The sequence below is a fragment of the Nesoenas mayeri genome (genome assembly GCF_963082525.1).
Source record: "Nesoenas mayeri genome assembly, chromosome: 24".
NCBI classification, from domain to species: Eukaryota; Metazoa; Chordata; class Aves; order Columbiformes; family Columbidae; genus Nesoenas; species Nesoenas mayeri.
The window spans coordinates 2,409,752-2,425,622 of record NC_137546.1 but is presented as its reverse complement, the minus strand read 5'-3'; the positions used below and the strand labels follow the sequence as shown (position 1 = coordinate 2,425,622).

General features: G+C 55.8%; 1 protein-coding gene across 1 annotated transcript in view; it reads left to right on the top strand.

Annotated features, from left to right (window-relative positions):
• AGRN (agrin) overlaps nucleotides 1-15,871 on the top strand; it is a gene marked incomplete at both ends in the record, with an annotated part of 91,083 nt that overhangs the window by 40,012 nt on the left and 35,200 nt on the right. Inside the window, one exon of the mRNA XM_080358809.1 lies at nucleotides 5,339-5,386. Within this exon, the coding sequence (XP_080214935.1) occupies nucleotides 5,339-5,386 (48 nt within the window). The remainder of the gene's footprint in view (nucleotides 1-5,338; nucleotides 5,387-15,871) is intronic.

Genomic DNA, 15,871 nt, shown 5'->3' with positions numbered 1-15,871 from the left:
GGCCTTAGCCTGCATGTGCAGGGGTTGCCGGGCAGAGCAGGAGGATGCAGAACCAAGCCAAGGTGGCCACACGGTGACCAAGCAAAGGAGAGGACCAGAACACTCACTTTGCATTTTTAGGAAGGTCTTGGCCTCTTGTGTGATGCTCCAGAAATTCTCAGGGGGCTGCGGTAGCTGGGGAGGGTACTGGAGATGGGGCAGCAGTGGCAGGGAACCTAAACTTGCCCTTTGAGGGAAAAATAGAGGGTCGGAGCCCTTTTCCAGCTGGCTCGGCAGCCCTTTCCCAGGAACACTGAGGATGTTCCTGAGATGGGTTCCTAGCAGGGCTGTGCTTGGGAGAGATGGCTCGGCAGGGTGTTTCCTGCTGAGTCCTCCTGGCACTTGCGCTCTCAGGGTCTCTTTGCAGCTCCTGTGTGTGTCGGGAGGAGGATGGCACCTGGAGTGCATGCCAGTCTGCCTCGCTGCTCGGACATGGGGCCATCAGGCACCCTGCTCGTGTGGGCTCTCTGGTTAGGATGCAGCCCGTGCCTCGCAGAGAGCTGGGATCATGTTCTGCGAGTCCCCAAAGAGGCGAGAGAGCGATGCAGGTTTAAAGAGGAGCAACGTCTGGGACGTGACTTGGATTTCTTTCATCCATTCTCTATTTTACTTCTTCCCTGTACTGCACCTTGGCAAGTTGCACCTGTGGTGCTGGGATGCTCGGGATGCTCTCAGCCCACATCTCCGACAGAAAGGGATTGTGGTGTGGTAGGGCAGCTCGTGCCAATCCCACCAGGAGACCCGTGGTGCCTGAGATGCTGTGCTGAAGGACCACCCAGCCTCCCCCGCATCTCCCCGCTGCAGGGGAGAGTGGGTGGATTCAGCTCTAGTGTTTGTGTCCCCGGGGCTTCAGGTGAATTTGCCAAGGTGAGGGAGGGAGGGAGAGGCAGCAGGCTGGGGCTGGGAGGGTGTGTGCTGCCAGCGAGGGTTATTATTGTGTTTGGAGGAGTGGGTGGTGGGAATGTCCAGACAGTTGGGTACCCCCCCAGGAAGGGGGGGCTGCGCAGCCCCCATGCGTGTGCCGGTGATGGCCAGGAGGAAGCTCTGCTTCCCCTTCTGGCTGCAGCAGCTGCTCGGTCAGTGCCAAGCAGGGGAACACAGGAGGAACTTAAAGCAGTTCTCTGTAATGAGCTTCCCAGTTTGACCGCAGCGGAGTTATCCGCTGCTGCGTCTCCATGAGCGCATCATGGGTGTTTGAGGACAACTTCTTCGCCTTGCCCTTGACACGCAGAGTACAGCCAGCCTTTCTGCAGCGCCTGCGAGGCAGAAGAGGCCACAAGGGTCCTCCTGTCCCATGGCTTGGACAGTAAAGCAGCTTCTGAAACTGCAGGGCTGTATGTAGAATTGTAGAATAGTTTGGGTTGGAAGGGATGTTCAAAGGTCATCTTGTCAGCCCAGACTTGAGTTCTTGTGGCTCTGTAACCAGAGGGCCTTCCTCTCGCAGGGTTTTGTTCATTGTCTCCAGAGCTGTTTGCTTCCTCCATGGTGAGGAAGAGCTCAGCCTCTTTGCTAAGGACCATGGTGCCTTAGAACTGAGGCAGCAGGTCATGGTGCTCTGGATGTGTGATGCTGTGGGCAGGGAAACAGCTCACGGGGAGCTGTGCGTTTTTCCAGGGATGCAAAGGAGGGAGATTCAGGCTGGACAGGAGGAAGAAATTGTTGGCCCTGAGGGCGGTGAGAGCCTGGCCCGGGTTGGCCAGAGAGGTGGCGGATGAACCATCCCTGAGACATCCCAGGTCAGGCTGGACGGGGCTCTGAGCAACCTGAGCTGGTGCAGATGTCCCTGCTCATGGCAGGGGGGGCACTGGGGGAGCTGGGAAGGTCCCTTCAACCCAAACTATTTTATGATTCTATGACTCCCTCTGTGCTCTGCTGCCCCCGGAGCTCCTGCTCCTTGCGTGGCTCTGCCGCTGTCCCCGGGGGTCTCGTCCCCTGCAGGGGGGGCGATGCTGGGGAAGGCGCCAGGGCTTTCCCCGCCTCTCAGCAACTCGAGTGGGCGAATGGGCCGGCGGGGCGGGGAGAAAGGGGCTTCCCCACCCCGGGATGGGGGTCCCGCCCCGCCTGCGCACAGGTCCCGGGGGGCAGCACGACCCCCGCCGCCTCCTGCTCTTTGTCTGCGCCGCGCCCGTTCGCCTTCCCCGCCCCTTTGTTGGCCACGGAGCGCTCGGGAGGGGCTCGCCCGCTCCCTCCGCCGCTTGCCCGGGGCTCGACAGGGCGTAGAGCCGGTGGAGAGAGGCGGGGGGGGACACACCGACCCCCCCGGGGCAGAGGAGCGGGCGGGGAAACTTGGGGGCGTGGGGCGGGCGCTCCGGCGGCTGCGGGGGCTTCGTTCCTCCCGGCTCCGTTGTGTGATGCTGCGCGGAGCTTCCACCGCGAGTGGGGCCAACGTCGGGCGCTGGAATTAGAGCTCCGAGCTGCACCCACCCACCCACCCACCGCGACCACCCGCGTCTCTCCATGCCAGGCTCCGCGGGGAGCTGGAACCTCTCCGGGCAGGACTGGCATGTCACAGCGGTGTGAGAAGGGGACCTGGCCTGTCCCGGCCACCACCGTGGAGGTGCTCACGCTGGGCAGCGTTGCTCTCTGCCAGCCCAGGGGGAGAAGCCGGGCTGTGGCCCCTTTGGAGGGCTGGGAAGGGGCTGGAGAGCCGGAGCCCCGTTTGCAGCAGCAGAGGAGCGCTGTGCACCGGCTGCACCGGAGGAAAGCGGAGCCCAGCCGGGATGGGTATGCTGTGGCTGTGAAAGGAGCTTCGGTGTGGAAAGGCGAGCACCTGCCCTTGCCTGAGGTGTGGATCGACTGAGCAGCACTCAGGTGCAGGGACCTGCTCCGGAGGGTCAGAAGCCGGTGAGAGTGGGAGCACCTGCCCTGGAGGAGACGCTTGGAGAGCGGAGGAAGCTCGGCATTCCTGGAGCAACGCTGGCGTGGAGCCGGGAGGCGGCCGCGCACCGCCGGGACAGCGAGACCTCCCGTAGCATCCCTGTCAAGAGGATACAGATGTTGCCGAGGCTGCGAGCCTGAGCGGAGTCCCATGCTGGTCCCGTCTCCATCCCAGCCCTGCTCTCGGGAGCCGGCACATGGTGCTGCTGCTGCAGCTCCCACCGTTCCCACACCCGTAGCAACTTGTCTCCGTCCTGGCGGGCTTGGCCGCACAACTTGAGCTCTCAGCACTTTTGCCGGGGGTTGTTCAGTTTGTTTTCTGCAGGCAGGTGTGGATTGACACCTCCCAGGCTGGAAGAGGGATTGCTGAGCACGGGACTGTGCATGTCCCTCTGGAGCGGGCTCGGACATCACCCCTAGGCTCTGTCTCTGAGATGACAGATGTGGGGACAAACTCTTGCTCCTGAAGGTCCCCTTGGCTCATCCTGCCCTCATGTGAGCAGAGGATGGGAACCTCTGGGAAAACTTAGATCTTGTGGCTACCAGACACGACTGGGGATTGGGGAAGAGGATCTATGTGAACCTTTGTGGCTCCTCTGCCTTGGATGGGTCGACAGCAGGTTGAGCTTTGTCCAGCAGCGTGACGGTCGAGCATGACGGCTTGCCAGTACCCCATGGCGCCAGGGGCCTTGGAGCGGGACCGGCTGTACCAGCACAAGGTCTCCCTGGTGGTGCGGTATTTCATGATCCCCTGCAACATCTGCCTCATCCTCCTGGCCACCTCCACACTGGGATTTGCCGTCCTGCTCTTCCTCAACAACTGTAGGTGTCCCCGGGCGCGTGGGGAGGAGCAGGGGAGGGAGAGGCAGGGGTTTTAGGGTATCTGGGGCTGTGATATGCGGAGGCATCCCTCCCAATGCCCTGCACCCAGGCGCTCATCCCTCACCTGCTGCTGCCTGGGGACAAGCTGGGGAGGTGACAGCCAGCTCTGCAGCTCTGTCCCCGTTTTCCCTGAGATGCCGTTGGGCCAGAAGCGCGGAGCGGAGCTGAGAAGGTGGGTGTGCGAGGAGCAGCCCCAGCTCCTCACCATGTGTGATGCGCTCGGGCTCCGAGCTGTGCCAGATCCGCCTGTGTCCTATTCCCTCCCCTCCCTGAAATATGGTGTCTCCCAACCTGCTGCATGAGGTCTGAGTGTGGGTGATGCTCCTGGGGGGATGCAGGCAGTCTGCTTGTGAGCTGGGGGTCTTGGCAGGGCTAAAGATGGTCCTACCCTGGTCAGGGGCTTCTGCTGCTCCCTTGTTCCAAACTGCTAAACCCTTGGGGCCTTGTCACTATATGAGATGTATCTCCTAAGTTGCTCCAGGATCCCTGCTCTCTATACTCATCCCTTGCCCTGAAGGATCAGCAGAGGGCTGGAGCAAGACGGAGGAGTTTTCCCTGAGGTTAAGCTGTTGATCCGATCCCCAATGTGGCTTGGGTGTGGGTACATCCATGTATTGCCGGTGCTGTATTGCCTCATCCTTGCTCAGGTGCTTGCCCTCCCAGCCTGGCTTTCTCTAGGCACAGCCTGGGGAGGAAAACTCGGTCGTGCAGCAGCGTCTTTCACCTCCTTGATGCTGGAAAGTGCCAAACACCCGCTGTGAGAAAAACCTTTAGAGGGCAGGCAAATCCTCCAGCCTGGCTTTGGGATGCACTGCTTCCCTTGGGGTGTATGTGGTTAGGAAAAAAGCTGTGTAAAACTGCAAAATACACAGATGTGTTTAAAAAGCACTGTTGGGAGCAGGGCCCAGGTGATGGCTGGGAAGGAATTATGTGCCCTCTGCCACAGCCTGGCTGTGCTGCCCTGGGCACTTCACTTAGTAGAGAGCAGAGTGGAATTTGGTGCTGATTTTGGGGTGTTTCCCAGGGTCTGCAGAACTCTTCTTGCCACTCTGCTTAATCAGGGGTTACCCAAAATGCAGGAGGCTGGCTGGTGGGAGGCAGTGCCACCTTCCTTTGATACCTACTCCCAATTTGCCTTCTCACCTGGGTGGCTGCAGCGTTCCCGCTGCTGTCTCACCCACCCTAGTGAGTCAGTGCCCAGGTGGGTGCATGTGTGAGATGTGATAAACAGGGTGATTCGCATTGCAGTCCGGGTTAAATGGCACATGACGGGCTGAGACAAGCCCCAGCCCTGCCAGGCAGGACAGAACCCCAGCCAGAGATGCTCCATCAATACCAGGGAGAGCCCGGGCTGCTGCTCCCTTCTTGCTGTGGGACCTCCTGGGAGCCGGTGCCTTTTTTTGCAGGGCACATATGCTGGAAGAATGAAATGCAGACCCAAAAGCTGCTGGGGAGCTGCGGACAGGGGGCTGGGGGGGAGAAGGAAGGAGTGAGCGTGCAAAAGGGAACTGCTGATAGATCTCTTTTTGTTTCTTTGCAGACAAGCCCAATAGTTACTTTACTCAGACACCGCCAACGCCGCGAGATGGTGAGTACATCGTCGGTTCCTGCGCTCGGCGCGCACTCGAGAGCAAATCGCTTGAGCTTCTCGTGCTTCCCGCAGCTGCTGGCGGAGCAAAACCTCCTGACCCAGTGATCTATTTTTGCAGCTGACTGGCTGCTCTCTGTGCCCAGAGCAGTGATACATCACGCTCTTGTCCCCGCCCCGGGGATGCAGAACCGCGTCGCTCTGGGATGAGGAGGAAGGGCAGAGCAACGGTCCCTCCTGTCCCTCGTTGTCCCTGGGATGCGCAGGAGCCGCTTTCTCTGCAGAGGGTTTTCCCAGCAGCAGTGGTGGAGGCGGAGAAGGGCTGGAAAGGGAGCTGGGATTTTCCATGTGCTCCAGACGTTTGTAGAGCTTTACTGGTTCACTTGCGGAGAATGTGGAAGGGAGGGGGACTGGAGAAAGGGACTTTGTCCTTAAAAGCAGCAGTGGTTGTTCTGTGTTTGTCCCCAAAGGGTTTTCCTGGGTTTTGGCAAAAGGAAGGGGGAAGCAGAAGGAGGTGCAGAAAGGTTTGCACAGAGGAAAAACAAACAAAAAGGCAAAAATGGCATGTGTGGCAGTGACAAGTGAAGGAAGGACGACAAGAAGGAGAAGGGATGTTAGCATGAGGCAATGGCCAGAAGCAACATTCCACCTCCCGTGGTCCCTTTGGTTTTTTGATGTAGCATCAGAGCAACCCAGGGGAGGATGGGGAGGGAGGTGACTCAATTCAGCCTGTGGCTCCTGGAGCTCAAGGCAGCACCTTGTTGTGACCTGGGCAGCAGACGTTGTCCCTGTCACCCTCCACCCTGCCCGCAGAGCAGGCGGGGACAGACGGAGCAATGTGAACACAAAATTTCCCCGGGACTCTCCGCTGGCTTAGCAAAGCTTGGTCTTGCTGGGAAAGGATCGGAGTGGGTTGTGCTGGCCCATGGCAGCGGGAGGTTCAATGGTCACAAAGCAGGTTGGAATCTCTTTGGTCCAAGTGCGTGGGACACGGGCTGAGCGGCTTGGGGAGAGGTGATTTGGGAGGCTGGCAGAGGTTGCTGGGCTGCTGTTCATGAAATTACTGCTGCTGTGCAGCCAAAGTTGAATCATCCCGGGCCATCCAGCCTTGGATCAGTTAGCTGCTAACGCTGTGTAAATGCTACCAAAAACCCTGCTGGGCTAGTGCTCCAGCTGGCAAAAGGTTTCAGCTTTATCAGCATCAAGAGCAAAATGGAAGCTGGTGTTCAGCTAAACATGGGGCATTTCCACTGCCCTGGCCAGAAAGGGGGTGGGCATGCAAATTCTGGGGAGTTCTACCACAGCCCTTGCTTTCCCATCCTCTGAATCCTGCAGGTTCCCTGGTGTCTGATGAGCAGCGACTCACCAGCACCTCGCACCTCTTCTCTGGGCTTCCTCAACCCTTCTGTTTTCACAGACCTGGAGGAATTTTGGTTTTTCAGGCCATGTTATCAGTCAATGGCTTTGAAAGCTGTTGGATGCAGGCAGGCGAGTACATGCTCAGATAATGTCATCACAGGAGCTTTGTTTTTCTCTGAAAATCAGGCTTAAAATGCCCCGCTTTGTGCTGGCAGGCTGCTCAGTACCTTCCCCAGCCTCCCCAGTTTCATGTGCACAGATAAGAACCCAGCAGAAAACAGCAGCCAATTAATAACATGTTTCTTTCTTTCCTTCTTTCTTTCCTTCTCTGATGGGGGTGGGGAAGGAGGCGGGGGAGAAACGGATGCTAGATAAAATGTGATTAATCTATAATTGGACCAGAGGAGACATCCAAAGCAAAAATAAAAACGAACGTAGGTGTAACTCCTAGCTTAGGGCTCCAAAATATGAGCAGCCCAGCCCATCCAGATGACATACTTCAAAAGATCCCTGGTCCTCACGGGAGATGGAAAACTACCACCCTTGGTGGGCTGTCAAACGAGGCGTGTCTAATATGGTGCCAATGTCTTGCATCATTTTTTGGGGAGCGTTTATGGCAGAGGGGAGCAGGGGGAAGAGCTTTGCTCTCAGGGTGGCTTTGGTGGGACATGGTGGTGTGCGGTCTACTGGAAGGTTTACTGTGGTCCTTGTCCCTTCTAAATGCTACTGGAAAGCGAGACAGAAATCATCGGCTGCCCTGGCAGTGTCAGACCTCGGGGTTTTGTCCGAAGGAAGCGGCATCCCACACCTCGGGCATCTTTTCTGCAAAGACCTGTCCTGCCTACAGAAACAGTGCCGGGGCCACGGCCGCTGCCCTGGTGCTCCGGCGATGCTGGAGGCGATAGACTTTGCAATTAGCACTGGCGTGCTCTTTATCTCTTCCTTTTAGCCTCATACCCATTTCTACCTTAGAAAACTCTTGAGCCACACATTGATTTATAGAGTGGACTCTGCTTCATTTCGAAACAAGGTCATTAATGCTGTTAACTCGCTGCTTTCTCCTATATCCCCTGCGCCGCTGGCATTCCCGCAGCTGGGCAGCGGATTAGTTAAGCTCTGTATGGTCTTAAGCTCTATAGGGTCTTAAGCCTGGCTTTCTTAAACGCAGTGCTCTATGGCTGTTGCCTTTTCCCAAGCTGAGGGAATTGCCTAATTTTCCTGTCTCTTGAGGGGGTGGTTGTTGGCTCAGCTGTGCCCCCCCAGGGCAGAAATGCTCTGCAGAAGGGGGTTGGGCAGGTGCGGTGCAGGGGGCCGGCAGGGTGGGCTGTGCCTTCCCAAATCCCCTGGGGTGAGATAAACGGCGGGGGAGGATTTGGGAGGGTCCCTCCTCTCCTTGCTCTTGCAGCTCTGTGAGGAGAGGGTTTGATTTGTGTTTGTTTGCAGCGTCCCTTGGGGGAGTGAAGATGGGTTTTGTTGTTTGCTCTGCGGAGGGCAGGGAGAGCAATAAATCTTCTTGGAGCCCTGAAGCCAGGCCGGATGCTCAGGTGGATCGATAGGATGAGGCAATGGGATTTTTGGGGTCAGGTCCCCATCATCCCCCTCTTCCCATCACCCTCCTCCCCCGGGAGCTTCGCAGGGGTGCAAAAGGTCATTAGTGAGGTCTGTGCCTTTGCAGATGTGTTAATGCCACCAGCCAGCTGTGGATCCTCTCTCTGCTGGGTTTGGAACCATCTGAGAAGGCTGAGAGGGGCTGGACACCCATTTCTTTTTGGCAAGCATGGGTAGGGTGATGCTGGCCCAACCCGTTGCACCTGGCCAAGGGAGCAGCGCTAAATGCTAATTTATGGATGCATAAAAGCAGCAGCGACACACGGGATGAGGACATCTGAGAAATTAAATATTGGAAAAATGCTTTCTTCTGCCTGGCACCCCATAAATTACAGGATTTGCAGAAAATGGCCCCGGCATGGAGGTTAGGCAGAGAAAATGCTGGTGCAGGTGGCTTTTCAATTCTGCATAGGAAATCAGTTAGCGGATTAATCCTACAGCACTCTCAGTCCTGGGCGTGGCTTTCCAACTGCCTGCTGGATGTGCCCTCTTTCCAGCATCCTCTTATGCTTTTTGGTCAGGTCCAGCATCATCTGCCATGAGAGAGACAGCCATGCATGCTCTCCTTTTTCACACCCATGCTTTTCTAAAGCAACCTGAGCTGGTGAAGATGTCCCTGCCCATGGCAGGGGTTGGACTAGATGAGCTTGGAATGTCCCTTGAACCCAAACTGTTGTGATTCTTTGGAGGGGTGTATGTTTGGGTGTTGTGCTGAGGAACGATGCCCTTGCTCGCCAACACTCCACCCCTCTCCCCAACACCTCGCACCCCACTGCCTGGCACTGGGGGACCCTGTCATGCTGTGACGGGGATTCTGTGCCAGCCGGTGACAAGTGGGCTGAGGCTGATATTGCTGAGCGAGGAGGGACCGGGAGCATCGGAGCGTGGTGAGGAGTCTTGTCACACATCACGGAACAAGGAAAAAATCGCTCTCTCTGCGCAAGGTGAAATTTCTGTACCAGGCTGCTCAGCAGCTGCTCCCTTTTAATTACACGTTGCCTGCTCTTTCTTTGAGACTTCATTGCAGCACAGACAAGCTGGTACGGTGCTTGTACCCGCTGCCACCTCAGGAACCTGGGGATTTTTGCCCCAAAATCCCGGGCAATTCACGCCTCCCATATGGCGGTCCCGTAGCTGCCCCAGAGAACTCACCATAACACATCTTTGGCTTCCCCTTCCTTTTTTCTTGCTCATATTGCTATCGTATGGCAGTAACAGCTCGGGAGCCAAGGCTGGGGGCTGCTCGTGGAGTTTCATCCCCATGTGTTCGCCCCATGCCTGCAGCACAGCGATGGGTTCCCTGCCCGGGCTCCGCACCCCAAGCACCACAGCAAATTGTGCTTCAGCCCAGCCAGCTCCGGAGAGAAGAGAGATGCTAAACATAGCTCTTCAAAAGCTGAGCGGTAGGTGAGGTAGCAGCAGTTATTAGACAGCACTTTTGATCTCTTGAGAGCATTTTCTTCTCCATTTACAGTGAGGTTTGAGCTTTCTGTTGGGGTTCAATTTATGCACTTTCATGTTACGTGGCTCAAGTGTTGGAGGAGGAGGAGATGGGAGAACTGCTAAGGTGTTCTTGTTTTCCCCTGGATCAGGTCCTTGCTAAGTCTGCAGATCCCCAAGCTTGCCTCACTTCATATCTCTCCCAGGACTATCCTTCTGGTGTTGTGACAAAGAAACAACATTTATCTTGCTTTGTCTTCTCTTCCCATTGTCTGTGTCAGGTTGGTGCATGATACCTTTCAGAGAGAGCTGGTGCATCACCACCAGCTCCAGAGTTGGGTCACTGCAAATCATAGAATGGTTTGGGTTGAAGGGACCTTCCCAGCTCCCCCAGTGCCCCCCCTGCCATGGGCAGGGACATCTGCACCAGCTCAGGTGGCTCAGAGCCCTGTCCAGCCTGGCCTGGGATGTCTCAGGGATGGTTCATCCACCACCTCTCTGCCCAACCTGGGTCAGGCTCTCACCACCCTCAGTGCAGAACTCCAGCCTGGTGCTGTGTTGCGGCAGAGCGGTTCTTGCCAAGGGAATGTTTTTTTTGTCGAAACATGCCCACAGGTCACGGTGACACAAGGACTCGTTTTTGCGGCAGGCGAGCAGTTGCTGAGAACAGGAGCGGCTGTAGCTGTGTGGCCACACATGTTACACATGTGCTGGGCAGCGCTCTGTCACAACACTTCATACTTGGTCCAAAGCACAGAGGGGGCGCAAAGGACAGCAGGAGGTGTGAAGCTGAATGAGACCCCTGGGGTGTGAGCAAGACCCTTGCAAAGAGCCCAAGCGGACCTTGCAGAGTGCCTGGCAGCCTGGGGCAGGTCAGCAATGGGAGACGTGCTGGTTTTGGATGTGCAATAGGAGATGTGCTTGTTTTGGATGTGTAATGGGAGACGTGCTGGTTCTCGATGTGCAATGGGAGACGTGCTTGTTTTGGATGTGCAATGGGAGACATGCTGGTTCTGGATGTGCAATGGGAGATGTGCTGGTTCTGGATGTGCAATGGGAGACGTGCTGGTTTTGGATGTGCAATGGGAGACGTGCTGGATCTGGATCTGTTGGGGAGGAGCCCTCATTTCCCCCAGGCATCCAGAGCCTACCTACCCACCTTGCCTTGCTGAGCTCTCTCATCTCCCCAATTTGTAAACACAGTTTTTGCAGAGCGTGGCCTCTGCGGGCACGTGGGATCAAGTCAAAACAGTCCAAGTATCATTTCTTTTTCTTGCCCTCGCGTGGGCATCGTCCGGGCCGCCGTCCCATCTGGGTGTGCTCGTGGTGTGCTGAGTTTTGGGGGTTTTGCTGCAGGGTGGATTGCAGATTGCTGCTCGGTGGCGGGGCTGGGGGGTCTGTGTGTGCTGGGAGGTGCAGGCAGAACCTGCTGCTGCTCGCTCGCATCCCTCACGGAGCACGTTTGCAAACGGCTCCTCTCTGATGGAGGTTGATGGATTCTTCCAGTGACCGGGAGCCGTGACAGTCTGCTCAGAGCCGCTCTCGCAGGGGACTCATGACAGATTAATGAGGGAGTCTTTTAAGATGGTGTTTGATTTGCAAGAGTGACTTTGATGTTTCAGACCCGAGAACACTGATGCTTTCAACTCCTCCCTGCTCCACCCAGCCCCCGGCGCCACCTTCGCTTTTCTCGCTACCATCTCTGCCTCCAGCTGGCTTTGCTTTTAGATGTTCCAGCTGATCAACCTTTCTCCTTGCAGCCCACCCACCCCTGAACCCCAGTTATAGGCCATGTAGTCATTTTTCCTCCCGCTCCTCCCTTGTCTGCCTTGGCTTATGCTGCCGGTGTCCCCAGTGTCACCCCTGCATGGGGACACGCTGCGGTGCTGACGCTTTGTTAGAGACTACTTGTGGTCTATTTTAGAAGTTAAGAGGATTTTTTTTTTAGGCAACTGGGCTGTAAAAGGCTGTGGCTGGTGCTGACCACATTTCTGGGCTTCCCTTAACTGTGCAGGGTGTGTTTGGGGGTGCTGAACCACCACAAAGGTCTCTGTCATGTGTAGAGCTGCACATGCAAGGTCCTTGGAGAGCTGGAGCAGCACAGAGACTCCCAAAGTGGATGGTGGATGCAAACCATTCTCTCAGCTTCTTAAGGACCTTCTATCCTTAGAATATGTTGGCTTGAAAACTAAGTGGTTTGAGGACTTGTTCTGGAGAGGTTCTGGTGGCCCCGGGGGCCAGAGATTTGCTCAGCTCTGTGGCTAAACCGCTGCTCCATGGGGCTGGCTGCAGCTTTCCAGATCCACCTCGGTGGCATTGCATGGTCAGTGTCCCATGTTGTGGGGACAGGTGGCTCTCCCAGCCCCTTGGAGCAGGGCAGGCAGCTCCTTCCCCCTCCACCAAGCAAGCCCTGAGCTGATGCAATTAATATTGATGGCAGGGAGGGTGGGCCGGGGAAGAGGAGTCAATGTGCACAGACGAGAGCCTGTTAGGCTGGAGCGCCAGCCTAACCGGTCTCTATGGCAACGGGCACCTCGCGCTCATGCAGAATTAATGCCGGCCATCGCCGTCCTGTCACACGTCTCCGGTCCTCGCGTGTCCCTCTGCCCTTTCCGCACAAAGAAGCCCCCGGTGCAGCTCTGCCCGGCTCTTTGCTGCCATCCCCGCCTTGTGCATCAGCGAGGTCCTCCCGTAAGGGCTTGCTTAGGCTAGTGTGGTGAGGCCTTCAAAAGCCAGTGGGTTTGGCTACCAGCAGGTCCCTAGAGGTGCAGGTTGCCCTGAGCTGGCTGTGCTGCTGGCAAGTGTCCGTCTGTCCCTCTCCATCCCTCGCGGCAGGGATTTGTGGCTCTGTCCAGATGTCGTGTGTTGTTATCCCTTCCTCTCTCCTGTCCCTGGAGACACCTCAAGCCATGAACGCAGGTACATCCCACCCATGAGCTGACATCAGCTACCCAGCCGTGCTCTTCCAATGGTTTTACTCAGCCTATTCAAAGAAGGGATGGATTCATCTGGGATGGGGAGCAGGTCCAGGCCGGCAAACACACCTTCTGGCCGGTCAGGGGGAGCTACCAGATATCACCCATATATTTTCCCGGCATCCCCCTCCTCTGTGGCTGTTCAGGGCCTTCCTCCTCCTCCTCCTCCTCCCTTGGCAGAGCTTTGGGGAAGGGTCTGTGTGTGTGCAGCCCCTCTTGGGTGCTGCCCTGGGTGCTGGGATGCTCTGGGGAGCGCAGGACTGGCTGGTGGGGGCAATAAGCCATCAGCAAGCTGCTCTGGTAGCGGGTTTTTTTCTCCTCTGTACAGTGGAAAAGAGCAATTTTGACATTACATTTTATGATTATTGTTATTAAGCTGGAGAAACACTTTAATGTGAATGCTTGGGGCTTATTAGATAGAGCTCTTCACCTCAAGATCTCAAAGCACTTGATGAAGCCAGCTTGTTATTAATCCCTACTACTTATATTGAGCTATTTACCTACTGACGTGGAGGGTTTGGTGATTGTTATTACCCGCATTTCTTTGTAAATGGGAGAACCGAGGCGCAGAACTGGATGGGGAATTGGAACTGGAAGCAGAAGCTGCTCTCCATCCTCCCTGTCCTCACTGCTCCGGTCCAGGAGGCTGGGATGGATCTGATAGGACATATGGTATGGGAGAAAAATAATCTTCAAACAATTTAGAAGGAAAAAAAAAAAGATTGCATGAAATATACTTTTATTCCAAAGGGTAAAAATAAACAGACTCGTACAAATATATGTATAATGATCATGATCACTTTGTAACATTCTTATTGCTTTTAAAGGATTGCAGAGAATTGTGCCTAAAGATTTTATAATACCTTTTTCTACCTTTTATGAAAGCTTTTCTACCTCTTGCAAAGCCGCTTTCCCACCCAGCTTATATACTTCGCACATTGCAGTTCTGCATCAGTGCTAAAATGCGGGAATTGTTTTAGGCTTCAGTATTCTGGCTTGAAATAGCAGGGGAGAAGAGGAGCCTCGGTGGCTTGTAGCTGTTCTGCTGGTGGCCCTGGTTCCCCCTGGCAGCCCCCCGGACCTGTCCTATTCTCAGCTGTCCTCCCAGCCATTCTGGGGCATCTGGAGGCACCGTTGGGTGCGAGGAAGGTGGAGCTGCTGCCATCTGCCCTGGAGCACCAGCCACCTGCGCCCGCTCGGGGAAACGCGGCGCTGAACCTTGGCAGGGGCTTCCCTGGTAACGAAGCATCCTGCTCCCTCCGCGCTGCTAATTAGGGGCTGCCTGAGGAGGTGTCAGGGACGGGGTGGGAGGTTTGGATCCGAAGCGGTGTCCTTACACCTGGCGCAACGGGCAGGAGGGGCTGCGTTCTGGTGGATGCCAGCAGCTCTGGGCTCAGACCGCAGGAAGGAGCTCTGCAACCCTGGTTCTCACTGTCCCCAGCCCGGTTTCATCTCTCAGCGATGCTCTGAACCCAGGCAGGTCGTTGCTCTTGCCTTGATCTCTCCTAAAAGCCTTTCTTGCTTTTGCAAGAGGCTGCTGAGGGAGAGGAGATGCTTTGTCCGCTGACTCTGTGTGGCAGGAAGCACGTTATCATTAATTACTTGTAGCAACACCTTTTGCTTTTCCCCTCCTCTCCAGCAAGTGCACTTTTAAATTCTTCTTCTTATTATTATTTGTTGTTATTTATTATCCTGTTTCTGCTCCAGTGCTGCTAAGAGACACGGAGAGGCTTGGCTGGCATTCAGCATGCTTACAATAAGCCCAAGCCCTCCCTTTTGTTCTGTGCGGCTCGCTCGAGTGCTGCGCAGACACCTCACTTGAGCTGTTTCTCTCCCTCATCCTCAGCGGCTACGGAGGTTTGGGAAAGGTCAGCTCCTCGCTGTCGCTTTTTTCCGCTCCAGACAAGTGCTGCTCTCATTGTTTGCCAGATGCCTCGCTGTGCCCCGGCCCTGCAGCCTTAGGATGATTTAACTAGAGCTGAGCTTTGCTTTAGATCCAGCTTGCTCTCTGACCTCACTGCTCAGCCTGGCCATGTGCTTTGTAGGCAGTTTGGAAGCAAAGCCTTGAGCAAACGTTGAGAGATCCCACATTGGTGACCAGGGAACGGGCACAATCAGTGACAGAGACATTGAGGTGTGACAGATGGGCGGCAGGGAACCAAAGGCAAAAGTGCTGTTGGTACATGAGGTGGATGGGAAGGAAATGTACCCCAAAATAGCAACAAGCATCTTAGGACTGGGTTTTTGAAGTGCTTGGTGCTGTCCTGAATTTGGTCTCACTGCAAAGTTTGAGTGGGACCAGAGCTGAGTCGGCTTTGAAACCTTCACCTTGGATGTATGTGGCTCCTGCTCTGTGTTCGGATGCAAAAGACAAGAACAGAAGAGCTCTAGAGGGAGAGAGCTGTCCCTGTCCTTCCCTTCGGTGGGGCTGATCCCTATGGTGGCTCCATCGCCGCCTCCCCTGTGACTGGCAGCAGATTATGCACTTACCCAGTTATACTCCTGCTCCCCAGACCTGCGCCTTGGGAACGGGATGAATCGTCGCTTGTCCTGCATTTCACATTCCTCACCTGCGCAGCTCCCTGGCATCCTCTAATCTCAGAGCTCAACAGGCTCATCTGCATTAAGAAAAAACAGGAGAGAGAGAAAGAGCAAGAGAGACTATCCAGAGCGCTTCATAAAAATGATGAATTGCTTTTAGATATTGGGCAGGAGAGAAAGAGAGTTCTTTTTTATTTGGTGATATTAGTCTCTTAGTGGGCTCATTGTTGCTGTGCATATGAGCTCCAAATCTCACGGCAGTCAAAGGCGAACGCCCGGGAATTGAAGTGTAAATGAGTCGCTGTCGAGCGTTTTATTTTGCCTTTTATGACTTCTCTGTCATTATGTAGGTCAGGCTCCGTGTATAAGGTGTGCTGTGTGTGTGGGAGAGCGCGGGGCGGACAGGTGTGCGCGGGGGGGGCGGGAGGTGCTTGGGGGCAGGTGCAGGGACTGCGCTTGGTGCAGTGGGTGTGCATGCAGGGTGGGGCATGCAGGTGTGCATGCAGGGTGCTGCAGTGGGTGTGCGTGCAGGGCGGGGCATGCAGGTGTGCGTGCAGGGCGG